Source organism: Rhinichthys klamathensis, unplaced genomic scaffold, assembly GCF_029890125.1.
Source record: "Rhinichthys klamathensis goyatoka isolate OS25496 unplaced genomic scaffold, OSU_Roscu_1.1 h1tg000569l_1, whole genome shotgun sequence".
Lineage (NCBI taxonomy): Eukaryota > Metazoa > Chordata > Actinopteri > Cypriniformes > Leuciscidae > Rhinichthys > Rhinichthys klamathensis.
Genome location: NW_026607035.1, coordinates 143,000 through 170,070, shown reverse-complemented (window position 1 = coordinate 170,070; position 27,071 = coordinate 143,000). Strand labels below are relative to the sequence as shown.

General features: G+C 37.9%; 1 protein-coding gene across 9 annotated transcripts in view; it reads right to left on the bottom strand.

Moving 5' to 3' along the window:
* The window catches only part of nbeaa (neurobeachin a), a 130,572-nt gene that overhangs the window by 13,758 nt on the left and 89,743 nt on the right, over positions 1-27,071 (bottom strand). For 2 of the 9 annotated variants that reach the window (XM_056239645.1, XM_056239647.1), the window contains exons 15-38: positions 26,163-26,225; positions 25,659-25,756; positions 24,620-24,712; positions 22,020-22,128; positions 21,176-21,257; positions 20,920-21,043; positions 19,427-19,619; positions 18,071-19,090; positions 16,986-17,203; positions 16,548-16,701; positions 15,910-15,933; positions 14,070-14,250; positions 13,057-13,181; positions 12,764-12,871; positions 12,513-12,681; positions 11,145-11,616; positions 8,799-8,953; positions 8,353-8,479; positions 5,941-6,074; positions 2,583-2,644; positions 1,147-1,211; positions 855-963; positions 571-737; positions 331-455 (exon numbers count right to left, since the gene is read on the bottom strand). In XM_056239645.1, the coding sequence (XP_056095620.1) occupies positions 331-455; positions 571-737; positions 855-963; positions 1,147-1,211; positions 2,583-2,644; positions 5,941-6,074; positions 8,353-8,479; positions 8,799-8,953; positions 11,145-11,616; positions 12,513-12,681; positions 12,764-12,871; positions 13,057-13,181; positions 14,070-14,250; positions 15,910-15,933; positions 16,548-16,701; positions 16,986-17,203; positions 18,071-19,090; positions 19,427-19,619; positions 20,920-21,043; positions 21,176-21,257; positions 22,020-22,128; positions 24,620-24,712; positions 25,659-25,756; positions 26,163-26,225 (4,177 nt within the window). Of the gene's footprint in view, positions 1-330; positions 456-570; positions 738-854; positions 964-1,146; positions 1,212-2,582; positions 2,645-5,940; positions 6,075-7,672; positions 7,793-8,352; positions 8,480-8,798; positions 8,954-11,144; positions 11,617-12,512; positions 12,682-12,763; positions 12,872-13,056; positions 13,182-14,069; positions 14,251-14,975; positions 15,060-15,909; positions 15,934-16,547; positions 16,702-16,985; positions 17,204-18,070; positions 19,091-19,426; positions 19,620-20,919; positions 21,044-21,175; positions 21,258-22,019; positions 22,129-24,619; positions 24,713-25,658; positions 25,757-26,162; positions 26,226-27,071 lie in introns of all 9 variants that reach the window. The other 7 variants (XM_056239646.1, XM_056239648.1, XM_056239649.1 and 4 more) reach the window with 4 other exon arrangements.

Sequence of the window (27,071 nt, the reverse complement as noted above, 5' to 3'; positions counted from 1 at the left end):
AATAGGTCAAAAGTAAGCTACAAATTACAGCAGTTTAATGTTAAATACAAACATTTAATGTATTTAAATAGCATGATGCTTGATTTTTTAACTTTCATTTCTCATTTCATAAATCTATGATAATATCAGACAGTTTCTTTAAAAAAAGTCTCGAATTAAAACATTACAAATATCTATTTTTTTCTGTCAAGAATATTTAAATAAAAATGAATGTAATGTAGTAATATTTGGACACACATCACTACATTTTAATGTCTATGATCATAGTAGAAGTGACACATTTGGACACTGTAAATTAAATTGAGGGGTTAAGGATGTGTTGTGGCTGACCGTATTCCTCCAGAGATTTGAGAGCCACGTCCGGGTGGGTGGAGCCAAAGGCATTGCGTACGAATCTCCGCCTCCTGCGCAAGTCATCCTCCCAGTAGTCCAAACGCCAGAAATCATGCAGCTGACTGAGGTGGTAAAGACAGAGAGAGAGAAGAAGAGGCGATGAATGGCCAGAAAGCAAGAGGGAGAAACAGAAATTCCAGTAGGTAAAGGTTAACAGGAAACTGTGAGATTGTGAACCTCTGTGACATGGTTCCCCACGCTCCATGTTTATTGGTCAGAATGTTGAGGATCTTCTGTTTCAGCTGGTTTGCAGTCACGTGATCTCTGTGCTTGGCGGCACTGATCAGGTGATCACACATCTTCTCCTCTTCCCTCCTGTCTGCAGCGTACTGGGCACAGTTGGACTATTGAGGAAGAGCAAAGGAAATGATCTTCACATGGTGGAGTCCCTTTTGTACTTCATGTATGATAAGCTATTAACCATGAACCTATGGCACAGTGATCCACATAGACTGACCGACCTCAAACTCGGCATGTTTGTGAACATCTTCTGCTCTCTGCCTGTTGAGGATAAACTCAGCCTCATTGGCGACACGGACAATGTGATCCTTCATGGCGTGACACAGAAGCCTGAAACAAAAAAACACTTGAAACATTTCAAATGACACCGATACCGATTATTTTTGTATCATTTTGCATAATGAGCATCTCCTTCCAATATATTGCACCAGTTCTCACAGAAATCCGTATGGAAGAAGTGAACATTGTTTTTGGTATGAAATGACTTTAAAATTCTTTTTAAAAAACACTTACCGCCCCTCATTAATAAGTTCAATGAACGCAAGTCCTGCGTTTTTCTGTATTGAGTTCTGCCATTCCTGAAACACCACAAAATAACCATTATGGAGCTAAATAAAAAATAATTGAGCTAAAAGCCAAAATGCATTCCTGAAATTCTAAATATGCAACGTGTAAATTGCTCAAATTCTACTGATTTGTGCATATTTTTATGATAATAAAGACATTGTTTGTGTCTTTTTTCAGAGTGGATGATATAGGTGCCTGATGTGGTTTGCTGAAGAGACGTACTGATGATCTTTCCTGATTGGCTCTTTGCCACATAAGAGAGTGATTATTGAGAAAGAGAGGCAGAATGCACTTAGCATCAGCTGCAGATGCTTCTAGAAGGACACACCACAGTCAGCTCCCATTACCTTCTGCTTCCTGCCAATCAATATTTAGGGTACAGTTTCGTCCCCTGAGCCACTAATGGAGGGCCTAGAGCTTCAGTAATACTATATGTGCTGATGGAGTGATGACGGGAAATAGAGGAGAGGGAGGGGAGAGGAGGATGAGAGGCCATCAAACATCACATGGGCCACTGCTACACCCTAAACCTCCAACTTTGAAGGCAGAGGAAGCCTGCTGAGATGCTGTAGTCAAATATCTAGATATTTTAGGAGAGTTCAGAGGTTCAGTGGGGTTCCTAGTATTAGAATCTGACATCCAGATGTAACTGTATGATCATTTTGTTTTTAAATGTTTGATTAGTGGTAAGAAAAGTGAAATTTCTCCTTGTGTAGATTGATGGCAAGTATGGAGCGCAGTGGATTTCCATGGAGTGTTTTAAAGGTAAGTGACAATTCTTCACTTCTAAACACTGTAAATAATTTCAAACTCTGTTAGTTAACCATATTCCACATAAAGACTGTGGAAAAAACAACAGGAATGCTTAACACTTGAAGTTTAAAGCAGCATTCCTGTAGCTCAGACTGAAAAGCATAGTGCTAGTAAAGGTCTTGGGTTCGATTCCAAGGGAATGCATGAACTGCTAAAATGTACAAACCGAATGCAATGTTAGTTGTTTTGGATAAAAGTGCCTCCTAAATGCACAAATGTAAGCTAATGGGTCTGGTTTAAAAGTATGCAGTGATTTCTGCGCTGACTTCAGCATGCTGTAGGGTGGGTCTGAAATCGGATCCTGTTTCGGTCCAGCTCAAAGACTAGCTTCAAAGGAGGCTCATGAGACTGGCAAAATGTTGCAGCACTGTGACCCTTTCCAAGATTTGAAGCCGTTTAAATGTAGTTTATTTTATTTGAGATTTGAATGTAACCTGTGCTGTATTAATCATGTAGTGGTGATAGAAAATAGTGAAAGTTAGTGGCTCTTTGGTGGACTTAAGTCTGAAGAATAAAAGGAAGTACTGTATAAATGAAATGATTGGAGAGAATAAAGAGAGAAATCTCACCTGTGAGCACAACAGCATGACAAGCTCCACTACCGATGTGCTGGACTTCATACAAACTAAACCTGTAGCAGTGCATTGACAGAAAACAGATTTTAGCATGCATATGTCTAAGAGATGTGAATAAATCTCAGTGGGTTCCAAAAGAAAGACCAAATTTGCAAAAATGCAAAACCGTTCTACATCAAAACGTTTTTAATTTGTCTAAAATCCTAAAGGTGTGTTTCTAGGTTTAAATTGAATCCCAGATATTCAGTGCAGACCTTTGAACCCCACTGTACATGTGTGTAACATAAAATGACACTATTTTATTTGGTTTAAAACTTTAAAGTGATACATCAGATATTTTTTCTAATTAACACATAGTTCTGCTTTAATTAGACAACAAATACAGACAAACATTAAACTGTGAGGAGGTCAAGACAAGGTGAGAGCACAGACATTAAAGCCTGACAGGACAACAGGGAGGGGAGGATTCAATAAAGGGGGAGGAGAGGAGAGGAGAGGAGAGGAGAGGAGAGGAGAGGAGAGGAGAGGAGAGGAGAGGAGAGGAGAGGAGAGGAGAGGAAATATCAGGAGACAAAAGACAGTGGTGGAACAAGAAGCAAAAGTGATTCACTCTAGATCTGGATTTTCAGATTTAGGTCTTCCGTTGATTTCAGACGAAATGAAGAGAGGGCATCCTCTCAGGACTCAACAATAAAGATGGCCTGATGAACCAGGCCTGGTGTGAGCAAGTTTTTGTCTATTTGATGGAATTAGCACTTGCCATACTGGGGCAGCTTTATTGCAAATTAAAAACAATTCTTTGTTTGTACTTCTTAGTTTATTTGTTGCATACATTTTGCTGTTCAGAAAATGCCTAATGAAAAATATAAATATATCATTTTCTGACACATAAAATGTTGCTTAACAATAGAAAACATCTACTTTCACATTTAAACGAATTTAATTCAACTGAAAAAAGGTTGAATTTAGGTCCACCGCAACTTGCTGCATAAATATTTAGCATGGTGGAGTTAATTATATGTAATTGGTAACACTTTACAATTAGGTCCCATTTGTTACTGTTAGTTAATGCAACTTTCATGAACTAACAATGAGCAATACATTTGTTACTGTATTTATTAACATTAGTTCAATTTTTTGTTTGACCCATGTAACCTTGTATTGTAATAAATAAGGTTATTTAAGGTACGTCTAACAGTAGTTCTCAGGTACAGAAATTGAATTTAAGTAATCAAATGTAAAATAACACTGCATAATCTTCACTGTACAAATTAAATAAAAGTTAATCCTTATTATAGTTTCAAAAATGTTATTCAATGAAGAGCAGGGAGTGATTTCTTTGTCTTTAGTTTGATTAACATTAAGAACACAGACAGCAGCAGGAATATTAGACTGTCACTTTAAGACTAATGCACGGATCCAATATAATGACACAAACATTCTCTACTGTTTACTTAAGCCATAACCGACTATGTTTACTTGGATACTCGCAAAGCCGGGAATTTTGAGATAAATGTGTGAATTTGACCGTTTAAATGCAGGGAGACGAGTTAATTTTATTATTTGCACGCTGTCTGAGACGCGCATGAGTTCTATTTCGCTTGAATGCTTAAATTGGCAAGGCTTGAAAGCGCGTGCAAATGATAAACTTTCGTGACCATAAAGCACTGGCCCGATCGCAACAATGACAGTTCAACTGTCCAGAACGTCTTTCACGATGAAAGGCACACTTGTTAAGCACTGAATGAATGGGTTCCACTGTAATATCGTGCAAGGTAAATAAGAGGATGACATCTAGTGGAGAAGACTAGTAATAAGATTAACGTCAATCATATTATGTTTAATGTTTGCAGAAATACATAAGGAAAAAATATAGATTTGTGGATTTTGAGAATCGATCTTGAAATCGAATTGACCACATTTTAAAAATTGATTAATCGGAAAACAAAATTTGTTTGCCAAGCCCCAATGTTGAAATTGATATGAACTAAGATTAAAGCTGCAGTCCGTAGCTTTTTTGGGGTTAAAAATGATCCAAAATACATATTTGAGAAAATACATAACCAGCCAGTGTTCAAAACTCTCTGCTTGCCTAAGCTCGATTCAAAGCGGTAAGCTTGTAATAATGTTTTTAATTCCAGTGGTACTGGTGGATTTCCACGGGAGATTCGAGCATGTCTTTGCGTCATTACGTCACATCTGTAGTACACATAAAGAAGGAGTCTCGGCTAGTAGGCTATATTGCGTGTGAGGATGCTGAAGGTGGAGATTTAGCCTTTTCTCAAAGCACTTGATATAATTAAACTTATCAATTTGATGGCGGATCCAGAAAGGTTCAAACGACAATCACCAGTGACAACTAGAGATTCACCCGCTGTAAAATGCAAAAGACTTCGTTCAGACTTCGGAGTGGCTACAGAAAAAAAGAGACTGGAACCGGGCCCATGCGAAAACAAGGATACATATCGGAAGGACATTACATGTAGTCACGGAATGCTTGCTTACGTTGTTAACATTAACAATTTGAGAACAAAGTATAATTTGCACGGTTTTGCGTGATATGATAACTTCTAAGCGATTGTTAGATTTAATCAGCGCGATTTACTGCAATATCAGAATCAGAACAAAAGTGGATGTTTCTTACTAGTTCAGATTACATTTTCCGGTGAAAATGATTATGTTGGTCATACTTCCAAAAAGAATAATCTGTGATTCTGAATTCCAGTATCCACACCGGCGCGGTGACTGTCAGCCTCACACTCTCCTCAAACATTGTGTTCATCCGCGCTGTGCCGTGTCGAGGGTGTTGAAGTACAACTCACGTAAAGTTGATAATTCCGCGAATGACTGCAATTGCAGATTTGGAACAGAGATGGCGACAAAGAGGAAAAACGCCGGACTGCAGCTTTAATAATTGCATTTGGAGTGTTTTTTTATTGTTAACAAATATTAACAAATGGACTTTATTGCACAGTGTTAGAATATAATTTGTATTATGAATTATACAATTTTTTGAAAATGCATGTTTTTGTTTTGAGGCCAGTGAAAAATGTATATATTATAAATCATTATTGTTGAGCCCTGTTTTTTTGGGCATCGTTTAAAACACTTTCTCAATGTTGGATTCAGCATGCAATTCTCCCTTCAGTTCCTTCAGCGTGTTAAGGTCTAGTAAGTCTACATTTTAAACATCCTTTGATCCTAAGCAGTTCTGTTGTTCTCATACCTGCTCTGGGTCCATGCACTCGCACAATCGTGTGTGTATGAGGCAGCCAGTGGACACACACACAGCAGACAGTGAGGGACTCCACAGAGACACCAGGTAGAGAGGAAAAGGAGCACTATACAGCACCTGTACCTTCTATGAGCAACTCCTGCCCATGACTGCCCAACAGAGTCCGGGAAAGGAAGGGAGCGAAATCCACAAAGATCTCCCTCAGCAAGGGGGCCACCTTCTCTAGCGCACGCTCCAATTTAGTCGTGATACTGCGGGTGGGAAAAGAAAGACAGAAAGAGAAGCGAAAGTAGGTCCGATTAGCTCCAAAATACAGAGACCAGTTCAAAATCACACTTCCTTTCAATTCCAGCTGGTTAGTATGTGACAAAGTTTATGCCGTTACGACTGGGTTAAAGCCATCCTACAGAAATTCAACCACAGGGAGGCAGAGAGAGCAAATGCTTAACTTATCATCCCCCTGTTATATGCACACATCACCCATAAGTGCCACTGCGCTTAGCTACAAGCTGTGTTAACCTGCACTAAGACTACAACTGCAGCGCCAGGGATGCAAATGACACCAGACTAGGGTGAGTGTGAAAGGTTTCATGAGGAAAAGAAGTCAGAGATAAAGGTCTGAGGACAAACGAGGAATGACTTTATGAATGACAATGTCTACCGAAACGACGAGCTAGCAGGGTTGATTCTGTCAAGTTTCTTCGTAAATATAACTGCTGGTTTGAAGCATGTATGCTTTTTATGGATTATCAATTATCAAACTCATGTCACATTAAATCCTCACCAGGTGTAATGCAGATGCTTTTCAGTACACATACTGAAAATCAGAGCCAATCAGAGCATATTTAATGTTTATGCTGCATTCACATCATGCATGAGCTACCATACCAGTTGCTTGTAGTAAAAACTTTTCACTTCTTTGTTGAACCTGTCATGTAAAAACAACCAAAATGGCTGCAGCTGGTTCTCTTTCTAAGGTCAGCTTATATAGGTCAACTTATTTAGGTGTTTGGCTGCCGACAACAAAGAAATGTTTGCTATTTTTGTTGAAGATTGCCATAGCAACTTACACTATGTACGATTTAAAAGTAGAATCCCATATTATCATCTTGTAATTACAGCAAATAATAATAAACGGAACAATTCCAATAGGGTCCTCACACCATCGGTGCTCGGGCCCTAAATATGTGAACACAGCAAAAAATACAGAGAAGTGGACCAATGAGATTTCGCATTGGGCGGAGCTACCCAGCATAATGCAATGTAATTAGAAAGCAAGCAAAATGTTTAGTTGCACATTACAGTGTTGTTATTGCTGACTAAAACTAAAACTGAATAAAAATAAATTTTAATAAAAATAAAAATGAAGGAGTTTAATTTAAAGTACTATAATTACAAAAAAAAGCTTAAATAGAAACAAACAAAAAAAATGAAAATGAAAAGAAAAGTATATAAAAATTACTAAAACTTAAACAACAATTAAAATGAAATCCCCCCCCAAAAAACTATAATAGTACATACAAATACAAAAATAACACGGGCACATTATGGCTTGTTTAGGGGGGAAAAACATTCAAATCGAAGAGATTTTATTTTTATGCTTGAAGCTTTATCGTGTCATACCTGGTTTGGACAGTGTAAATATGTACAACAAAGACAGAATCAAATCTAGCAGAACCGTTACGAATGAAAGCAGCAGTGGTGGTGTAGCAGGCCAGCTTGAAAACTCACATCCACCAGGAAAGAGAGAAAAAGAGGCAGAAAGAGATAGAGAGAGAGAAAAAAGACAGGGAGAAAGGAATGTAAAGCTGGTAGCACTGGGTAAGGGGGCCAGTTCAAGCTTCCTTGCCTAAGAAACTGTCCTGCATCTCTGGGGGCTGTTTGGAATCCTGTCAGCGAACTAAAGGATTTGAGTTCAGGAGGCGTCAGCCTGGTTCGCAGTGGACACTGGTCCACTTCACAAAAGGCACTGCAATACAAATGGGCACAAACAGACAGTAATGACTGTACAGGCATTCACTGCAGCTCTTAGTCTATAGTGTGACGTAATCCCTGTGTGTTGATCTGTGCCAAATCGAAGGATGATTAAGCCCCAAATCTTCCGTGTCATACATGCAAAGACACAAAAAAAAAAAAAAAAAAAAAAAAAAAAAAAATCAATTCTGTTGCATTCAAATTAGAATAGATAAACCCATCCATATTTGGCAGGAAATAGACTTGAAGCTATCAGTACCTTAAAGTGCATCTTTAGAAACTCACAAAGACCTCAGTATGTGTCTGTGAGGGATGTGTGTGGTGGTTACAAAGATACACAGATAGATGTAGGGAAAGTGTAGAGAGGAGGCAAAAGGTAAAGATAGTAAAGGAAATAATGGATTATCATTGGAGGAGGTATGCCAAAAAAAGAGGACGAGTGCAGGAAGTGAGGTCATAATGCATGATTTGTGGTTTTAAGCAACTGGATAAAGTGAGGGAGAGCACGGGGTGGAGGAGAAAAGGCTGAGCATGTGTGTCTGTGTGTGTGTGTACCTCATGCTTTCCACTGTATCTTCAGGCATGGGTGCAACGGTCTGCACCGCTGGGAGATTTTTACTTGTGGCACCGTTCACAAAGCTTGATGAAGAGGAGGATGAAGAAGAGGCAGAGTCAGTGGCACCTGTAAGACATAACGGACAAGGCACATTAAAAATAAAATCCTTGGGATTCATCTGTATATAGTGCTACCAAACATGCCTAACTACTGTATATCAAATGGTCACTACAAATAGAAAAATAGAATTTAAAATTATGAAAGTCCATGACATCACCAAATAGAAAAAACATCAACACATCACAAAAAGTAATATCACCGCCTAACCACCCAAATTAAATGGTATACATACATCACATGAACATGTAACCCGACAAAATTTCATATATACACTCTCGACTAGTGCGTCGTAAGATGATCTTAGGTAATATTCAGGAAGACTTGCCTGTTGTGTTGATCATGCTTTTAGGTGTTGCCGTGGCAGCAGCAAAGATATTGGGCGTACTTCCTGACGAGGGCACTCCACTGGTGGTGGGTGTACCTACTGTGTTCACAGCCAGGCTTCCTGGAGGGGGCTTCTTAACGGGAACCACCACACTCCTGTGAGTACACACACACACATTGAGTTTCCATGTTTTACGGGGACTTTCCATTGGCATAATGATTTTTATACTGTACAAATTTTATATTCTATCCCCTAACCCTAAACCTACCATCACAGAAACTTTCTGCATTTCTGCATTTTCAAAAAAACATCATATAATAAGACTAATAAGCCATTTTTCTCTTGGGGACCAAAAAAATTTCCCCACAAGGTCAAAGTCTTAAACCTATATAAATCTTAAACAAATACTTGTTTTACTCCCAAAATCAAACACTTGTGTATACACTACTGATACAAGGTTTGGTAAGTAAGTCTCTTATACTCACATGCATTTATTTGCTCAAAAAAACATTGAAATATTAGTACAATTTAAAATAACTGTTTTCTATTTTTTTTTTAAAAATATTCAGCATCATTACTCCAGTCTTCAGTGTCACATGATCCTTCAGAAATCATTCTAATATGCTGATTTGATGCTCAAGAAACATTTCTTATTATTATCAATGTTATATAACAGCATTTATTTCAAATCTTTTGTAACGTTACAAATGTCTTTTCAGTCACTTTTGATCAGTTTAATGCATCCTTGCAGAATAAAAGTATTAATTTCAAGTGTATACACACCTAGTATACACTCAAATCTGTTTGATTGCTATCCGGATATTTGGTGGAGTCAAAGCATTTCAGCCCATTCAGGGTGAAAAAGGGATTGTCTGATAATATATTCACCTGTCCTAATGAATTATTGACATTTAAGGAGCCTGTAAATGATGAACAGCATAATCTTATGTATAATTTATTCATCAGGTTCTCTTAATTGGGAAGAACAAAGGGGGTCGATGTTCGGAGGGGCTTTAGTTTGTGCTGTAGAGTATCAGTGGATCCCACACACTTGGCCAGTCAGTCTCTTGAGCCGTTAGCACACTATTGCACAGAGCCACTGGCATTTCTGCAGACGCCTGTGCGGTAATGAGAAGCTAGACATGGATTGCATTAATAATGAGAGGAACATCTTGTGCTTTCGTATGTGTAATTGAGGTGACTTTTTCTTTTGTTCTCGGGACGTCTTGACGGACCACATGTAAGTGTAAGCGCATTGATTTATGAGTGATTTATTGGTACAATCGCTCTGTTCCAAAATGTAGTCGCTGCCTCCGTAGGAAGTATTTAAGGCACCGTAAGCACACTTTCATAGCAAATGTTATTTCAAAGGGCAGGTGGCAAGAAATATGTCATTTTGGTCAAAGTCCATGGTTGCATATATATGCTTCAAAGAGAAGAGAACCGAGAATGCATTGCAAAACGCTCAGAAGGATGAAAAAACTAATCTAAGAATGATGACAAAGTAAAAGAAAAGTAAATATAAATAAATTTAACAACTATACAACTATTTACAGAAAATTTTAAAACTTTTTTGTACTCAATATCTGAGTGTGCTCATCTCATTAAGCATTGTGAATGATGTAATTCAATCATTTTGGGTTTTGTGTTTTTGTTACTACTAGATATGTACAAATTTTACATTTATACATTTTAAAATATATGTATATTACCAATATTACTAAATTATATTTTAATATTATATAATATTTTAATTCTATTTTTAATTCTATTTATATAATTTATCTTCAAAACATTTTAAAATATATACATTATTAATATTACTAAATTATATCTTAATATAATATATTATCTTTTTTAATTCTATTTATATAATATATCTTAAAAATATACAAATATATATATATATATATATACATATATATATATATATATATATATTTATATATACACTGTTTATATATGTACAACTTGTATTGTATTATAAAATGTATTATAAATATATATATATATATATATATATATATATATATATACACACACACATTTTAAAATATACATATCAATATTACTAAATTTTATTTTAATATATTATATTTTTAATTCTATTCATATAATTTATCTTAAAAACATTTTAAAATATATGCATATTTTAAATATTATTCAATTATTTCTTAATATTATATTATATATTATCTTTTCAATACTATATATATATATATATAATATTTATATATATATTATTAAACAATACTGTGTGCTAATAAGGTAACGGAACATGTACATGACAGATAAGGATAATACACCTTGAGTTATTTTGATGTGCTAGGCACTAGAGCCGCCCACCTGTCAAACGAGTGGAACTGCATGGGCAGCATAGCCGCAGCTTCCCTCTTTAGGGCAGGGTCAGGGTGGTACGGCTGGGGTTCGGGCCCTGCCTCTGCCCCCTCCACCGGAGCGGCCACCAAACTCTTCAGGATCTCCCTCACATTGATTCCCTTGTTGGCTTGGCTGATGCTGGAGATCGAGGCGGCCGGCTTCAGAACCTCCACGCCAAGAGGCGACTCCAGCAGGGACTCGCGGGACTTCCTCACCTCCGACGACAGAGTGCACAGCAACTCGCTCATGACGTCTGGGCCTCCAGAGTTCCCGCCCAATCCGCCGGGGTCTACACCCAGCTCGGAGCCGTTGAAAGCACTGGTGACCTGCTCATCCCCGATGCCGGAGTCAGTGTGAGGCAGCGAGCCCTCCAGGGGGAGATCCTCCAGAGGGGTGGCAGCCAGTCGGTCTCCACGATCTGAGAAGGAGGACGGGTTTTCTGTAGTTTGCACACACATACACTACTAGTCAAAAGTTTGTAATAATTAAGATTTTTTTTAAAGAAGCCTTATATGCTCACTAGGGGTGTAACGATACCCTTGTGTCAATATTCGATACTGAACTCATGATATGACAAAGACATATTTTTTTTCATACACAGTAAATTTAATTTTGGTTCAACTATACACAATACATATTGTCATTATCCACAATACATATTGTTGCATTTTTGTATTGCGATCTATTGTGACACAATATATTGTTACACTCTTAATGCTCACCAAAGCTGCATTTATTTGTTAAAAAATACAATATCGTGAAGTAGTATTATAATTTAAATGATCTGTTTTATATTGTAATATATTTTAAAATGTATTTTATTCCTGTGATGGCAAAGCTGAATTTTCAGCATCATTACTCCAATATTACCTTTTTACTGTATTTTTGTGCCATGGTTGCAGCCTAGGTGAGCGTAAGACTTCTTACAAAACATAACATTTTGACAATTATTCAAAACTTTTGACCAATAGTGTACATGTCAAAATGAGAATTCAGTAATTACGGAGACATTTCAGACATGTGCTGCTCACTGCAGTGTATGCCAACCAGTTCTTTCCCCACTGAATATTAATTCAAAATCACACTCAGATAAAGCCTTGCAATAATGTCTTGCCGGCTTAAATTGCTGAAATCCTCCCTGCGGGAAGCACTGCGTGACTATATAGCGTAGATAATTGGAGACTGTTAAGAAAAGTGGAAGGTGTTTGACTGTGTGATGAACACTTACTAGCATTTGTGGGGTGTTTAAGTGGTAAACGACTAAAAATACATACTACTGAGTGCAACAAGTTCACATACTCATAACGACTGCAGATGCTAAGTCAGTAAGCTCACCTGTGCTGGTGGGTGAATTAATCTCTTGTCGAATGCTTCTCCCTGATAGGCTGCTGGACCTGCAAATCTCCCGTTGTGGCTCCAGGATGTCCCGGTATTTGGACACCATAAGGACAGAGATGAAGTAGACAACGGCCAGAGCCAGAAACTGAGCCTGTTTGCTGTCATCCTATTGAACGCACAGCACAGTTAACAATCATTCTGTTCACGTTAACATACACGTTTTGCTCCGGCTCAGGTAAGTGTCTCACCACGTCTCTGAAGACGACGGCTCGGAGACGATTGATGTCCACGTCCTGCAACAGTCTGTCTGGGTCTTTGATGGGGGAAAGGTTACGCGGGACATTTTGTATGACAGTCTGCAGCAGAGAGGGAGAGAAAATCATGCGTTATACCGCAGCACATGCAGGACATACACTTCCTGTTGAATTACATACACAATTGCATACAAGTCACACTATGCGTTTCCGATGTGCATTCGATGGGTTTTCAGAGACTCTCTAGAATGTGTTTGTGTGTTTGTGCAGGTGTATGAGTGTATAACCTTGCTGGCGGACGCTGCAGTCTGTAGGTTCTCCTGGGTCTTGCTGATTGGCAGTGAGGTTTTGCTGCCTCTGTCTCTCTGCCTCTGCCTGCACTCCAGACAGTTCCTCACTGCAACACAACATACTGAGAACAGAAAAACACGTTTACTAGAACCTATGCCTTGATTAAATTCACATCACACATAATATCAAAAGATTGGGGTTGGTAAAATACTTTTTGTTGTTGAAAGTTTGTTTCTGCTCACCAAGGCTGTATTTATTTAATTAAAAATACAGTAAAAACTGTAATATTGTGTATATATTATTACAATTTCAAATAATTGTTCTCTATTTTAATATATTTCACCATTTAATTTATTCCTGTGATGGCAAAGCTGAATTTTCAGCATCATTACTCCAGTCTTCAGTGTCACATGATCCATCAGAAATCATTCTAATATCCTGATTTGGTGTTCAAGAAACTATAATAATTATAAATCTTAAAAAGTTGGTGTTTAATATTTTGAGGAAACTGTGATACATTTTTTTCATTATTCTTTGATGAATAGAAATCATTCTTTTTTTAATTAAATAGATTTTATTTTGTGTCATTGTAAAAGTCTTTACTGTCACAGTTTTACTAAATATAAGCAATCATTTCTTTAAAACAAAAAGAATCTTACTGAACCCAAACTTTTGAATGGCAGTGCACTGAGATGCACATCCTGGCTTTTTCTTTGTGCTTTGAACCCATTTTAAAGGTGAGGTGTGTATTATTTTATTAATGTTTAAATACTTTCTCTTATTCGGTCTTAATAATGGAGACAAACATATAAGTAAGCCATTTGAGCAGTGTAAACACTGCAGGTTTGTTTGTTTGATGTGAACTTCTTTTCAAACAATGGTTTGAGTTTTTTTTGCCACAGAAATTACACACTTTACCTTTAAGTTCCAAGGACCTTACATCGAAACTACTTTACTCAGTCAAGGAACATATTTGAAAATGCACATGGGTTAGATCCATCATACATACCTAATCGTAGACACTGGCGCATTAGTCCCCCTGACGACATGTTCTTTTCAGCCTCGATCTCGCTGAAATTGAGAGAACTGGCGAACACGAGCACGTCCACCATGGCCATCAGCCTGCTGAGAAACGTGACCGCCGTCTCTGACGACATACCTTGGGTCGCCTCCACATTCTCAAGCTCCGTCTGTGACACACACACAATCGAAGTCCAGATGTTTAGAAACATATCCCAATTAAGTTTTACGCACACACACACTATAAGACTAAAACACAGAGTAATGCTTACATCTATAAAGAATTTTACTGTTAACAATGTGCTGACGGACAAACAAATGTGTGATAGCAGCAAATCAATAATGCCAGGCAAACTTCACATGAAACATGCCTCTCAAACACATTTAAATGGCTGTGGTGGGGAGGAAGGTGCTGAGAAAACACCACACAGAGGGAAGTGTGTTCAAACCAGAGTTACACCCATTTGAGTGTGAACAGGCGGTGTTGATCTTTGCAGTGGTCAAGGAACACATCACCATTTTGCAACATCAATTTCAAAAGTTTGACATAGTTACATGGTGTATCACAAAGGAAAAACTTTTTGTCAAGTCAAAGGTCCATAAGAACAGACACCCACTGTTTTGTTTTAAAGAAATGCGGGATCTTTTAAGCAGAGGAAAATATTCTTTAAAAAGCCTATTTTGAAAAATTATAACTTTTAAACAGGGTGATGGAGATATGACCTACTACCAGACTTAAAACCCTAAGTGTAGTGACCAGTTGAGTGCAGAAAATAACACAATTGATGTTGAAAACTGGGAACATGCTCGTTGCTAAGAGACATAATAGTGGTGGATAAAGAGGTCACGCAGTGGTGCATTGTGGGTATGTATAGGAGCGACAGCTCAGACCAACCTCTGCCCCTGTGCCAGAGCTTCCTGGCAGGCTATTAACTTCATTGCTTTTTGCCCCTTTCTGTAAGCAAGAACCTCCTTGTGTCTTTATGACCAACACAGAGGGAACAAATGAAGTTGACATTTAATAAAGACCCTTATTAACGGACCAATAGAGCTGGGGGGTTTAGCACAGCACCACAGTATGTGTTCATTCATTTAATGCAATTTAACATCAGTATATGTGTCTTTGTGAAGGTTTGTCATGAATAACAGACTATGATGATGAAACACAAACATATGGGAGGTGTGATAAGCTGCTTTTATGAGATATGACCACTTAAAGTGATGATATATAGAGCATGTAAAAGATCAATACTGATTAGTTTGCATTATTATACATCCATAATCTCTTATTAATAATCTCAAACGCATTCAGTTTGTTTTACTAATTAAAAGAGTAAAACAAAGAGACATGAATATATTAATAAATAGTTAAAGAGACATAAATTACTATTAAATAGTAATAAAATATGTTTAAAATCATGTTCACTAACTACTAGCATGGGCCCATTTTGAAATCACATGACCAGCCAAATACAACTCACTACTTATTGGACACCTTTGCTTACAGAATAAATTAATCATGGCTGACCGCAAATATGACCGCATTTCTATGTAACTAAAAACTTGCATGATGCTGCACTTCTAATACCTCTATAGTCCAAGAAGATGGTGATATTGATCAGCACAACATAAACAACTTTAATACACAATTAATAACATTTCTGTGATTCAAATGAATGAATAAAGACATAGTCTGAGTCTGAAAAAGATGGAAATGATCTGAAATGGATCATACATTTTAAACCGTGGACTGTGATATTAGTGATATTAAATGTAATGTTAAAAAATAAATGTGAACATTAGAGAAGAATAAATTAATTGGAACTTACAGGGTTCGCACTAACCTTAGAACTCTGTACATGCAAAACAAAAAAGACAAAAAAAGAGAGAAACAGAGAGAGAATTAGAGGGAAGGGGGAAAGTAAGGAATTAGTGAGAATACAGACAACAAAAGGAGCACAAAAAGATGTCTAATAAAGAGTCAGTAAACAGAGGAAATTTCAGATAAAGCTGTAAGAATGCTTGCCAGAAATAAAAAGGTTAGGTTGCAGGTAAGATGTCAAAGAGCATAGGAGAAGAAAGTGGCAAAATTAGGGATTGTGTTCACATTTAAGATAAGAATCTCAGGCCAGGGAAAGACACAATTTGCCATCAGCAGCACTCAATGAAGTTTCTGTGTGTAAAAAAGTACTGATCTGGAGTCAGCACTCTTATTCTTGAAATACGTCCTGGTGATAGCACCTCATAAGTATAAGATGAGACATGCATTGTCGCCCTCATTTATAACTTTCAGCGATATTCGGGGACTAGAACAGGAACAACTTTTTTCTTCTAGAAGACTCTAAATGTTCCCATTACACCCCTTTCAACCAAAAAAAGAAAAACCTGCCACTAAAAAGTGGTTTTATAATTCAAAGATGTTGTACTGATGTGAATATCCATTAGAGGGCGATCATGAGCCACTTACAGATGGGGAGGTGGCAGCAGAGAGCAAGGGCAGGATCCCACCACACGCTATAATGATGTTATCAACCATCTGAGAAATGAGGTGGATGGTGTTGTGGACAAATATAATGTTCTCGTTACTGTTTACAAAGTCCATGACAGATTTCGTAGAGTGGCTGAGAGAAAGAGAGAACAAAGAAAGACAGCAGTGAGGCAAGACCATTTAAAAAGTATGCAACCTATTCATCTTTTCAGCATTTTACTGCCAAGTAACTCAAAAAATTTGATTATAACATCCTTGTTGATGGTCCTGGAACAACATTATTTTCAACCAATCAGGATTTAAGGATGGGGAAAGGAGTAGGGTTGGGGATGAGGATCAGGAATGTTTTTCCAGGACCAACTCAAGATGTTCATCCGGGAACACGCTGTCATTTCTGAAGGCCACAAACCCTCATACCTCCTCCACATGTGTACATCACTTTCCAGGGCGAACAACAAGTCGGTGAGAAGGCGCTGATGCATGGGCGACCACTTGAATTCTGGGATACGGAACATGGTAGTGCGAGGGCCGGGGCTGAACTGCCGCCTCTGTTCCTCTGTCATCGGCATGCCCCGGAAGCCCAGATCCACACGGAGGTCCCTCTCCATCTGACTCGACATACGTCCATGAAGAGCCTGCAGGAAAGCACCAGTTCAATCATTCATCTAAGCAACTGGCTCTTATTGCCTGTTAGTTTATTCTGCCATTAATTTGTTAATTTATTTTTTTATGGTTCTAAACCAGACTGAGGTTGTGGAAACCTATTTAAAGGGTTAGGTTACTCACCATCATGTTTTTGCAAACCCATTTAACATGTCTATCCTCAGTGGAACACAAAAGGAGATCTTCTAGATCTTCCCCTTGTCTTCAGATCCCAAATCTCAGTAGTGTAAATGTACCGGGTGTCCAATGCTGCTCCTGGAGGGTCACCTTTCAGCAGGGTTTTCGCTCCAGCCCCAATTTAACACACCTGTACCAGCTAATCATGGTCTTCAGGATCACTAGAAACTTCCAGACAGATGTGCTGGAACTAAACTCTGCCGGAAGGTGGTTCTCCAGAAGCAGGATTTGGCACCCTGTATATTGAAATATAGCACTTCAAAATGTGTTACGCAAGGTTTGACGACAATAACTCTTAATTGAATGTAATGCACCAGTTTTAAAATTCAAAAGTGTGAATGAGATTTCAGTGGATAATTATTTAAATCTCGGCCTGATCCTCACAGAAAGCTATTGTGTGATTTCAAAAAACCTGAACGTCATATGGACTACTTTACAGTGGGTTTTTAGTCATTTAAAGGTCTACAGCATCCATCCACATGTACTTTCATGATACGAAAAAGAACATCATAAACATCATGCCTAACATCTCTTTTTGTTCAGCAGAAGAGAGTAAGTCATGCAGGTTTGGTGACATAAGGGTGAGTAAACATTTCCAAGAGTTGCCATTTGTGGACAAACTATAAAAATGATAAATCAAAGAGAGAATGTGTGATTTGCACCTGTGTGGTGGCTGTGGTCTGAATTTTCTTCATTTCTTTGTCCTTTCCGTCGTCGGATCTCTCCGTGTCTGAAGTAGTGCTGGCTGCGTCCCCTCCGCTCTTCCCTGCCCTGGCCTCCCCGACCTCCTGCTCCAAACACTCTGCTGCCCTGGCTGCAGCCTGGGCCTCGGCCTCTGCCAGCGTGCTGATGTCCGCCAAGGTGCTCTGCAACTTAAACCCATCATCCTCTGCTAGGCCACTTGGGGTTTGAACCAGGTCTGAACCACAAGAAGTCATGTGAGCCAACAGGCTGAGGTCGTCACTGGCACTTGAAGTATGTGGAGTTGTTGAACAAGGGGGCTGTTCGGGGCTGGGCAGCACCAGGGGCTCTGTTGACGCCAATGAGGGAAGCAGCTTCTCGTCCACCTTGGGGAACAGGAAGCCATTGTTGCTGGGAACACTGTCCTTCTCATCTGCGAGTGTGATTAGAGGCCCCAGGTTCCCATCGTCTTCAGTCAAACCAACCACAACGCTTTCCTCCTCTTTGGGGACAAGGCTCCCATTGAGCTTGTGAACTGCTGCACAGTAGGCGCTGTCCAACAGCGAGTCTACTTCCACCAAGGGGCCATTCTCCATGCCCCCTCCTCCTCCAAGAACCTCCGGCGACAGATCCAGATCGTCTAATTTAACCTCTGTAGCCTCCACCTTCTCTGCTTTTATGTCCACCAGCAAGTCATGGACTTCCACGCGAACCCCTGCGACCGACCGTTCAGCTTCACCCTCCGGGCCTTTGGCTTCAGCCAGCAGGATTCGAGAGTCTGCGTTCTCTCCATAGTCCACCTCACTCTCCGGTGTTTGGGTCTGAGATGTGTCATCGATCTCGCGGATCTCTAGGTTTCCGTTGACAGTGGCGGGTTGGGCAGAAAGGCCGGAAATTGTGCTGACGGAACCTTTTTTCCCTTTCTTGATGTTCTCTTCCTCTTGTCGTTGGTACTCCTCATACATCTTTGCCAGGTACTCCTTGTGCGCTTCGTAGGTCACCTAAAGAGGTCATGGGTAGTAGTTGTGAGTGTACTTTGGTGTTGGTTAACTTTCCAAGCAGATATTTATCTTAGCATCTCCCCCCATTAGATGGAATCATTAGGATCATTGCACTTTATCCAATTAAGGAAAAACAGGCTGATCTGCATTTAACTAAAATCAGACGCTATTACCATGAACATGACCAAAAGACAAGGCCAGAGAGTGGAGATATAAAAATAACAACCGTTTCATCCTTCACAGACATAATAAATGAATTAAAACCATTAAATGTGATATAACGAAACTAAATATGTCAAGAAAAGGGATTAAAGCTGCAGACTGGCTTGCTCTAACCTTGGAGTGGGCGATGGAGAGTGTGTCCACCCACACACGCCAGCCTCCCCACTCGTACTTGATGGCATGGTAGAGCAGGATTCGGAATATGTTGTAGACCATTTCGGTGATCTTCTGCTCTTCCGGGTTCTTTGGGTTAATGTAGCCCAGAGAGAACATCCAGTCCTGCCACACTGAACACTGCAGCAGACACCTACACACACATTACAATGGTACCACAATGCCAATTTAGATGGAACGGACTAATTATTCACTCCAGCAGAATGTTAACTGAGTTAAAAGCTCTGTTTTTACCAGTGACTATTCTAATGGAAAACTAGTGGTTTTCAGAAGATACTGGATATTGCTCATTTTCCTCTATTTTTACATTTAAATTACCTTTGGGTAATCTAACTGCTTATATAATATTCCAAAACACTAATGACACATGTAATCTTCAGCAACTTTCAAAATCAATATCCATTTTCATACTGTACATTATAATGTTGTGATTCACTTGGATATTTTGTTTTGTTTTAATAGTGTGTGAAACTATTATGCAATGATAAACATTTTAAACAGTAATAAACTCTATTATTGTCACATGACCTAATTATGACCCCCCATGTTTAATTCATTCATGGAACTTCACTCTTCCATCACTCTTGCCATCTCAGATTCCCAAAACGTCTGCTCACTTCAGAATGCAGGGCTTGTTATGGAATAGAAAAACAAGCAGTCCCACTTCACCAATGCTAAAATATGCATTGCGATTTTGGTATGCAGTTGTAACCATGGCAGCAGCTGACTGAGTGGGCCTGGGTGCATGGTGCGCCATTGGCTTGTTTAGGATAAAAGTGCACACACACACACACGCAACTAAAGCTTGCTAACGAGCAAATAAAGCAAACCCGAGTCCAAAAGGTGAGAGTCAGGTTTAGTCTCTCTGCAGGAACCCATGAAACGCAACAATACAGAGAGAATGCCACTTTAAATCTTCATTCCTCAATGCATTATTTATGACACTAATTGAGTTAATAGGAGGGAGCGTCTTTCCCACTGAGAGGGAGACGCTAAATTCTTCTGATGTTTGCATACAGCTTGCATGTGTAAAAATATTGTAATGTCTGCATATGTCTGGGTGTCTGAGGGAATGTTTGTATGTACAAGGAGATTTGTATGGCTGTGTTTTTTATCGTGTGATTTTTTTATGTATGTTTATCTCTAAATATTTGGGTTTATTTGTATGTGTCTGCAGTGTTTTCTCAGAGGAGGTAAGGGAGGAATTGCCTTTCAAATTGGATGAGAAAAGTCTAAATATAAAATCTAAATATTACAAAATACTAATTGCAAATTAAATATGCTTCTTAAAAATATAATAGAATTGTTTGCTCATTGATATTCTAAGCTTAATGTTTTCTACACGAAAAACTGTGTACAACAAACTTTTACTTTTGACCAAAAAAAACCCCCGCAGATTTAGTGATCGCTACTAGTGTGTGAAAACGTCTTACCGTCTGTTCTCTCTGCTGTTGCTGAAGAGTTTGATCATATCGGACAGGAAGAGGCGTCGCACTTCCATCAGCTCAGCACTGGGGGAAGAGCTTTTAAGCAGCGTAGCCACAACCTTAAGAATCACTGAGAGAATCAAAAAGAAAAAAGAGAGGAAGATGTAGAAAGGGACAAGAGTTTGGACATTTAGACAATAGTTTAAACAAAAGTACAGAGCAGTACCCTAGAAATGAAACAAACAACGGACACGACACTCACTGGGGTTTTGGATCTTGACTGTAGAATCGGGTTCTGGGTGAGGCTTGTGCACCACCTGAGTGCAAACCTGTTCTGTCAAGATCTGTGTCAGACAAAATTCATTTGGATTAAACCAGAATTCAGTTTAATACACATTTTATTCAAAAACACATTATCATAATTCTTATAAATATATAAGGTAAGGTTTCAGAGAGAAAATTACATAACACTTAATAATAATAACATAAATAAATAATAACAATTAATCAATTTTGAAAACAAATTTGATTAATGTTATAAAAATATATATGCATCTAATTTATATTTTATTGTTATTATATATTCTATTCTATATTAATACGCCATATTCCTACATTGCATGGAACTATATTATCTGTTTATTAACCGTTTATTAAACATTAGTGTGTTACATAATCCTCTTTTACTCTTGCTAAAATCACTGCATGGACAGCCTCTTTTGGCTCATTGCTTTAATAACTGTGGCAACAAATATTTATAAAAAGATATAAATGATTACAATGGTTATAATAAGACTTTAAATTGCATTAAATTGCATTTTTCCATGAATATCAAGGACATGAATGTTTCTTGATATTGGACTCGGTTGATTCTGGTCAAATTTAATCATGGTGGTTGTAATCATACAACCAAATAGATCATTTCTACAATGTTTGCTTCGTTTTGCAAGATTCTACATTGATGTCATTCATGATAACTGCCATATTGCCTAGAGCGACAAAAACATAAAACAATACTGAATGCACCTTTGGAAATACATTTATAATGCATTACATATAGGCATCATAGGAAGTGTTGCTAAAAATATACACAGACAGGCTGATACCTCATAGAGCGTGTTGTAGGTGGTGATGGTCACAGTGCTGGTGTGCATCATTAGTCGTTCTCCGAGCAACGTGAAGAGGCTGTGTGTGTGCATGATCTCCACCTTCCTCCTGTACACAGACACACACACACAGAGCACAGGGGAAGTGAGATAAGAGGCGCATGTGCCATGTTGTTTGCGGTCACATTGGCGATGCAAAGGCAGGCATAAACTCCCTCACGGGTTCAATTTTACCCCCAAGTCTTCCACACCATTAGGATCAATGAGGAGATGTATGCTACTGGCACACTGATGCGATTAGAAGTGACACCACACTCCTCAAGGGCACACAAACACACAGCTGTCAGTGGCCCTCTTACAGCCTCTCGGAGACATCAGCATTCCCGAGCACATCAGTCAGGGGGAGGGGACGTGACAGCACAAAGACTGCCGGTCAAATGCATTTAATTCAACTCAGACACACAAAACACTGAATATGCAAATGACAGATTAATATGCAAATAAATGACATCAGTTCTGCAAGTGGGCGTGTCTAACATTAAGCCGAACTTCCTAAAAATATGTAATAACAGAGATAGGAACACTGATCTTTTTCTTTTTTTTTGTATCCTTTATGCATTTTTTAAATAAATGTTGGTTATTTTGACACCTTTACTCCTAGGGAAGTCAAGAAAACAGGAAATGTTAAACGAAGAAGATGAGGAAACAGGATCTGGAAATGACATTAACCAGATTTTATGTACGATTTGATGATAAACAAGCGGAAAAATGTCTTTGATTTTTAAATTTCATTTAATATGTAAGCAGGAAAGTAATGGGTGTCTAAATAATGATGTATAACCTTCGTAGCATCATCTTCTCTTGTCTAAAGCTCTGCCCTGCCGGACACACGCTCTGTCAGAGCGATTATTCTGGCAGTAGCCTGTGCGTTTAACACGTCCTGTCAGCTACAGAACACTCATTCTCTAAATGTGCTCCTGAAATGGCAGGTTCATGTGTCCGTGCAGTACGGTGTGAACTACAAAAAACACACGAATGTGGCTGTGTTGTAATCGAAGGGAGTATTTCTATTAAAGGTTATACTGTACCAGACTTTCAGAAATATGCTCTGCTGAAGCTCAAGAACTTAAAAGAAAATTAACAGCATGTCTAACAAGATAGAAATAAAGAGCTAAAGTTAGCCATTCAGACTTCAGATCAGTTTGGCAGGTTTTTAATAGAACTGTCAAAAATAAAGTGTTCAAATTTATAAATATTTAAAGCAAATAATGCAGCATTCATTTTATTCCCTTCTTGTCATTCTTTGGTTAGCGTTGCAGTATACAGTATGATCACACTATCTGGGTGAGTGAGAGAGAGAGAGAGAGAGAGAGAGAGAGAGAGAGAGAGAGAGAGAGAGAGAGAGAGAGAGAGAGAGAGAGAGAGAGAGAGAGAGAGAGAGAGAGAGAGAGAGAGAGAGAGAGAGAGAGAGAGAGAGAGAGAGAGAGAGAGAGAGAGAGAGAGAGAGAGAGAGAGAGAGAGAGAGAGAGAGAGAGAGAGAGAGAGAGCGCATCAGTCTATGCCTATCCAAAGATCTGCTTTCCTTTCTCAGTTTTTGATCATGTCAGTAACATGCTTGTCTCAATGATTCAGACACGCATGTGTAAGTGCGAAAATAAGTGTAAATATAAGTGTAAATACTTGTGATACTGTCGTTGTATCAAGAGGACCGATCGACACATAAAAACTAGGGGCACACTTTAGTTTAGGGTCCAATTCTCACTATTAACTAACTTTTAACTATGACTTTTGCCTCAATAAACTTAGTAAGGTAATTGTTAAGTTTAGGTACCAATAAACAGCCAATATCATAGTAATATGCATGCTAATAAGCAACTAGTTAATAGTGAGAATTGAACTCTAAATTAAAGTGTTACCAAAACGCCAAAAAGTATAGTCCCTGGAGGATGATGTCATTAAGGACCTGGCTTTTGTTATTTAAAAAGATTGTACAAAAGATTTGCATGCTGAAAAAATATTTTGGCACAGGAGAAAAATAAATAAATAATTATAAATAAATAATTATATATATATATAAAATTACTAAGAGAATATTTTGTTTAAAACATTTCGATTAGAAAAAAGTTAATATATTTTTAAAAATAAATGTATAAAATAAATAGCAAAAAAAGATAAAAATTTCTAAATAAAAAAGATTTCTAAATAACTTGCCAGTTTTTCATGTAAGAAGGCAGCCGGGCACAAAAGAAAAAATGGCATCATCTGTTCAAACCAGATGTAGTAAAAACATAATGAAGTAAAACATGTAGTGAAGTAGTGTAGTCAATTAAATTTCACCCTTATGTTCACTAACTGTGATAAAATAAGATTAAATATATGGAGCTTTAAAATTTCCACCTTCAAATTGTGAGTGTAATATTTTACAAAATATATTTAGACATATACAGTACGACGAGGCCATGAAAAATAACTGCATATTAGGAATGACCCAGCCAAGGTCTCTTGCTCCCTCGTATGCTAACATACAGCTTTATATGCTCATATACAATTCAAAATAGCCACACATCCTTCACACAAATGTTTTGATCATTAATACGCACTTGTGTCCAAGATGTTTCAGGAAGTAGCCAAGAACTTTTAGCGCTTGGACTCGTATACTCTCACTTTTGGAGGCCAGGAGCTTGTAGATGACTCTGAAAAGGAAATATCAAAGGTTCATAAATTGTAGGTTAATGTGTACTATCCCTTTAACCCTTTGGTTTTGGCACTTGCTATGTGAACACACACACACACACACACACACACACACACACACACACACACACAAAAAATGACCATTGGAAATGAATGGGAAACTAATTTCATCTAGTGGAAACCTTTGGTACTGCACCCAAACAAAATCTTACTGATTTTTTTGAGATAGCAAGCTCAAATTGGGAGCACAACTTGTTTAGATTCATGGCTTTGATTTTCTCACAGTTTTGGAGTAACTGGAAAATATGGAATTCATATAAAAATTGAAAATAGTATTTTTGTGCATTTTTCACAACAAGCGTAAAATTCTATAACTTTTTTTCAAGTTCACTTTTTAAAAACTTTGTTTCACTTCAGTAACAATCTGCCAAGTGTCATCTTTAAAAAGAGACCAAACTGAAGTCTGTGCTCCAAAGCATTCAATATTAATGACAGTAGTTGTAAAATTCATTTTCAGGTCTATCCTCAAAAAGTGAACAAATGGATTATAACTAATGCATAAATATAATTTAGTACCATCAAATAACCTAAACCTACTAAATATTAAATAAAAAAATGATCGAACTAAAAAAATAATACATCCATTTCATTGAATTATAATTTTTTTGTTGTAAATTTTGACTGCCAGGAAAAGACCACCAGAGGGTTAACCACAAAAAAAGATGAGAATAACTGTGATTACATATCTGAATCGATTGGCAGCCCTAGTAATAAAATGTTATAAGAGGAGGGCAGATCAAACAAGAATTCACAGGGAAGGCCGTTCAAATAAGCACTTGTGGTCCCTTGTGATCGGTTGTGAGGCAAGAGGAAATGTGATTGATGCAAATCTATTTCAGTTACATAACCAGACCATGCAAGAGCTGTTTTGCCCTGAGGCCTCACCGTATTCCATTCCTCTGGTCGAAGGCAGGGATCATGGAGGCGGGGTGCTCAGACATGAGTGCGACCAAGAGCTGAAGAACATCATGGATGTTTTCGTCCTATAGGAGAGACAAATGAACAAACAGACATTGAACCACACCAGAGTAGACGGTAATGATCCACTAGATACCCTTCAAATGTCTGGGTGTTATATAACCCTGCTCTTAACTAGCAGTTTTCAGGATTCATTTGGTGTTTTTGAATCAAATGGCTGCAGAGATGGTGCATTACAGCAATTTCATGGGACTCGATCAAAACATTAATGCAGCTTTCAGGATAATACTAGCGCCTTTCTGATGGACTCAAACACTTCTGCACTTCTGACACCTGAGGTGAACATTTCAGCCTTCCAGACTGATTAAAGCAGCTTGTTTTTCATCAAGAACATGGAGCATGGCCGGTTTGATAAAGGCTAAAGAAAATGAGCCCATAAGACCTTTTGCTCTGTTTATTGATCAGTTTTACCTCATGCATGGTTAGCAGGTAGTTCAATATACTCTGCAACTCATCTTCCTTCACTCCTCGGTCCTAAAAAAAAAAAAAAAAACACAAAATTAGATATAAGCAGACCCATTCTCAGTGTTAATTTTATTTTTTGATAAAAATGTTGGTAACACTTCACTTAAAGCCTTTATATATAATGCATTATAAAGTATTTTAATGCATTGTATGATCTCATGAGTAATTGTAACCACAGTTATATTACGTTATAATACTTACAGTATCCATTCATTGTTACACATTTGAAAAGTATAATGCATTAAACACATGACAAACAAGCCATTTTAGATGTAACAAGGAATCAGCGAAAAACTGCATTTTAAATTTGGTTCCAATTACTTATCAAAAGATATACTGCATTCAAATTTTGAAAATGTATAAACGAATGCAAACAAGTATCAAACATATGTAAAATATAAACATAAGATACAACAAGCGTTACTAGGTTGTGAATTATTTTATTAATAAAGAAATTAATAATAGTCATTTAAAAATAGAAATATCCACATTTTAAATTTGAACATTTCCACTGTTTTGCTTTGTTGATATTTGAGTTAAGGCACGCTTGCATGCTATGGATATCGGCTTTGAAATATTCTATGATGTTTTGCCTTTTGAATAAATACTTACATTTTTCTGTTTTCTGTAATTTCTGTTAATTAAGTTGGGTATTTTAAGGTTCTGAATGAATAGGAAATCATTTGATGTAGCTGGCAGCTGCTTTACATTGTATTAGTGTGAGTGAGTCTCAATGCTTTGTTTGGTGAAGTAAAGGGTGTTTGTGATGGATTGGGGCCACTATTACAGGCCTCTCACAACGCTAATAATTGCACAAAAAGCCAGAAAATGTGGAAAACGGGCCGAATATTATAG